General features: G+C 36.0%; 1 protein-coding gene across 1 annotated transcript; it reads right to left on the bottom strand.

Annotated features, from left to right (window-relative positions):
• Window positions 1-2,440: 2,440 nt before the first annotated feature.
• Window positions 2,441-3,370, bottom strand: LOC104991643 (olfactory receptor 4F3/4F16/4F29-like). The gene has a single exon (XM_010844204.1). It carries the CDS (start codon window positions 3,368-3,370, stop codon window positions 2,441-2,443), a length of 930 nt encoding a protein of 309 aa, XP_010842506.1.
• Between the last annotated feature and the right edge of the window lie 424 nt (window positions 3,371-3,794).

The following is a 3,794-nucleotide window of genomic DNA, read 5'->3' as shown; positions in this document are numbered from 1 at the left end:
AACAAGGACCTAGAAGAAATAAACAAGAGTCAATATATAATGAATAATACAATAAATGAAATTAAAAACACTCTGGAGGCAACAAATAGTAGAATAACAGAGGCAGAAGATAGGATTAGTGAATTAGAAGATAGAATGGTAGAAATAAATGAATCAGAGAGGATAAAAGAAAAACGAATTAAAAGAAATGAGGACAATCTCAGAGACCTCCAGGACAATATCAAACGCTACAACATTCGAATCATAGGGGTCCCAGAAGAAGAAGACAAAAAGAAAGACCATGAGAAAATACTTGAGGAGATAATAGTTGAAAACTTCCCTAAAATGGGGAAGGAAATAATCACCCAAGTCCAAGAAACCCAGAGAGTCCCAAATAGGATAAACCCAAGGCGAAACACCCCAAGACACATATTAATCAAATTAACAAAGATCAAACACAAAGAACAAATATTAAAAGCAGCAAGGGAAAAACAACAAATAACACACAAGGGAATTCCCATAAGGATAACAGCTGATCTTTCAATAGAAATTCTTCAAGCCAGGAGGGAATTGAAAGACATACTTAAAATGATGAAAGAAAATAACCTACAGCCCAGATTATTGTACCCAGCAAGGATCTCATTCAAGTATGAAGGAGAAATCAAAAGCTTTTCAGACAAGCAAAAGCTGAGAGAATTCTGCACCACCAAACCAGCTCTCCAACAAATACTAAAGGCTATTTTCTAGACAGGAAACACAAAAATGGTGTATAAAAAATAATGATATTAACAAAGTTTTACTTTAGATGATACAGAAACTATTCATTATGTAGGTGGGGAATCTATCTTGTCATAGATACACACCTGACACAAGGCCTAAAGAGACAGGATTGGCAGAAGCAGGCATTTTTGTATACAACACACATAAACAGTGAGGAATATGGGAGTCCTTGCTGGATCTACTGAACATTATTTAATCAATGGAAGATAAAACTTAGTAAAACTTCCATTTCTAAAGTACCAATTCAAAACATTATAGGGAGACTTAAATTAGTGCTGGCTAGTAAACTGATAATAGGTATTGGTTTCCCAAGGGTCTAAAAATGGACTAAAAAATGAATAAATGATATAAAGGCAATGGATATAAAAAGAAAAGGCAAACAAATTATCAACTAGAATAAGTTATGAATTAAATAAGGATTGGGCTTCCCAGGTGGCACAGTGGTACAGAATCTGCCTGCCAGTGCAGGAGATGTAAGAGATGTGGCTTCAATCTCTCGGATAGAAAGATACCCTGGAGTAGGAAATGGTAACCCACTATGGTATTTTTGCCTGGAAAATTCCATGGACAGAGGAGCCTGGTGTTCATGGGTTGGAAAGGGTCGGATACAACTGAGTGAGCAAATACATACAAATCAGGACCACATGTAAGATCAAAGAAGTACGGATAAATTGGTAAAGATGTATTGAGTAAGTATAAGAATGTATAAAAATCAGAGTTATTTCCAATACTTTTTTTTTTTAAAAAATTAGTTTTTGTTCTTTGTGAAAATGTGTATGAATAGAAAATTATAAATCTGTTGATGGAAATCCTTCATTTCTATAGAAGAAAATATAGTCATATATAAAACACTTCCCAAACTAAAATTTAGCTTGCAAAGAATGACTCAAGTCATTCAAATGCAACAGAATACTCATGCCAACAGAAAGGAAAGGAAGAGCCTGGATAATTACATGTGGAAAGAATACTGCATCTGTAAATATATAGAGGCTACACAGCCTGAAACAGTGTATGAACAAGAGTCAAAAATAAGTCTTGTGATGACTAGCCAGCATCCAGAAAAAAAGCCTGGTGTAAGGATTATATTTTTCCAAATGTGATGATAGGCATATTGTAGCATGGAGATATAGGCATTAAGTATCAAAATAATCAGTCAACAGTTCTTACTCTGATTGCCTGTTTATTAATGTTCCTATCATCATTCGACTTCCCCAAAATTTTCCTACAGTGTAAAAATGAGTTACACCTAAGTGGAAATTCAGGCCACTTGACTGATTTGTGTGTGTGTGTGTGTGTGTGTGGCAAACTAATAAATGGGCCTTTAGAGGTATACAGTTTCATCTATTATCGATTTACTTAGTGTCAATCAGCATTCCCTTATGTAACCCACTCTGATACTGAAGAGACTCAATTTTGAAGTCTAAACCATGGTAAATTCATTAAGGTAATGTCTCCTCAGAGACAAGCATTTGGCCTTCTCCAGGAGACACTACCATACCACATGCTTCCTCCAACCAGAGGCAGCAACACAATTTCTCAGTTAACATTTTTAAAAGAATAATGCCATTTTAATCTGAGACACTTAAATGTAAATAAAAAACTTGGAAACATCTGATATTAAAATGATAGAAATTAAATTTTACTTCAAGTCAGTAAAGATACTTCATAATACTTTTGGCATTTAAGAAATTCTTCTATAAATAATAAAGTGACTGCATAGTTTCCTCATTGCCATTTTCATTTCTTTGTTTCTGAATGTATAAATGATTGAATTGAAAAAAGGAGTGAGAACTGCATCAAAAACAGCAAGGAATTTGTCTAGGTGTGATGTGGGGTGAGGCCAGATGTAAACAAAGATGCAAGGACCAAAGAACAAAATCACCACCATGACATGAGTTGACAAAGTGGAGAGGGCCTTAGATGAGCTACCTGAAGAGTGTTTCCAAACAGTGATGACGATAAAAATGTAGGAGACAATCAATATGAAGAATGATCCCAGGGATATGAATCCACTGTTGGCTGTGACCATGAACTCCAGCCTGTAGGTATCTGTGCAGGCAAGTTTGATAAATCGAGGAAAATCACAGTAAAAGCTGTCTATTATATTAGGACCACAGAACGGCAATTTTGCAACAAAAACCAGTTGAACAATAGAGTGAATCAAGCCAATTATCCATGCAGCAACCATGAGCAAAATACACTTTTTTCGACTCATAATAGTGAAATAGTGGAGAGGCTTACATATGGCAATATATCTGTCAAAGGCCATGGCTATAAGCAGCACCATCTCCACACCACCAATGATATGGATGAAGAAGATTTGAGTGATGCAGCCTCCAAAGGAGATGACTTTATGTTTTCTGAAAAGGTCATAAATCATCTTGGGAGAGATGACAGAAGAAACTCCCAGGTCAATGAAGGAGAGGTTGGCCAATAGAAAGTACATAGGGGAGTGTAAATGAGGGTTCATTGTAACAGTGAGCAAAATGAGGGAGTTTCCCAACATGCTTGCCATATAAAAAACAGAAGAGAACACAAAGAGGAGAAGTTGGATCTCCCAGGAGTTGGTGAGTCCCAGGAACACAAACTTTGACACCACAGAGTGATTCATTCTGTCAGTTGATTTACCAGCTGTAATGTTTCCGGATAAAGCGAAAGGAAACTAACATAAGAATATTAATAATTCTCCATATTATAATGATTAATTATTGAAGGATAGTCAAACTGTTAAGACTTTAGATCTTCTCATTTTCCTCTCAGCGCCATATTATCATTAAATAAGTATTTTACCTGTGGCCACCTAAAGCAGTTGAGTCACTTCCACATGCAATATCCCTTTTACCACAGCCCCCAGGACTACTCACCTACAAATAAGAGAATGAAACAAACATGGTAACATAGTAGATGCACATGGCAAAGATTGAGAGGGAAAGGGAAGGTGGTATAGTGTGCAACAAAGAGAAAAAGAAAGGAGGGGGAGATGGATTTGCCAGAACACACTGGTTCTATTTTTATTGTTCATTAAACAATTCTTC

This window comes from Bison bison, unplaced genomic scaffold, assembly GCF_000754665.1.
Source record: "Bison bison bison isolate TAMUID 2011002044 unplaced genomic scaffold, Bison_UMD1.0 scf7180017864197, whole genome shotgun sequence".
Lineage (NCBI taxonomy): Eukaryota > Metazoa > Chordata > Mammalia > Artiodactyla > Bovidae > Bison > Bison bison.
Note: the sequence above shows the minus strand (reverse complement) of the source record. Positions and strands in the feature narration are given on the sequence as shown.

Excerpts from the sequence above, each read along its gene's own strand:
- LOC104991643 (XM_010844204.1), bottom strand. The coding sequence starts at position 3,370 with ATGAATCACTCTGTGGTGTCAAAGTTTGTGTTCCTGGGACTCACCAAC.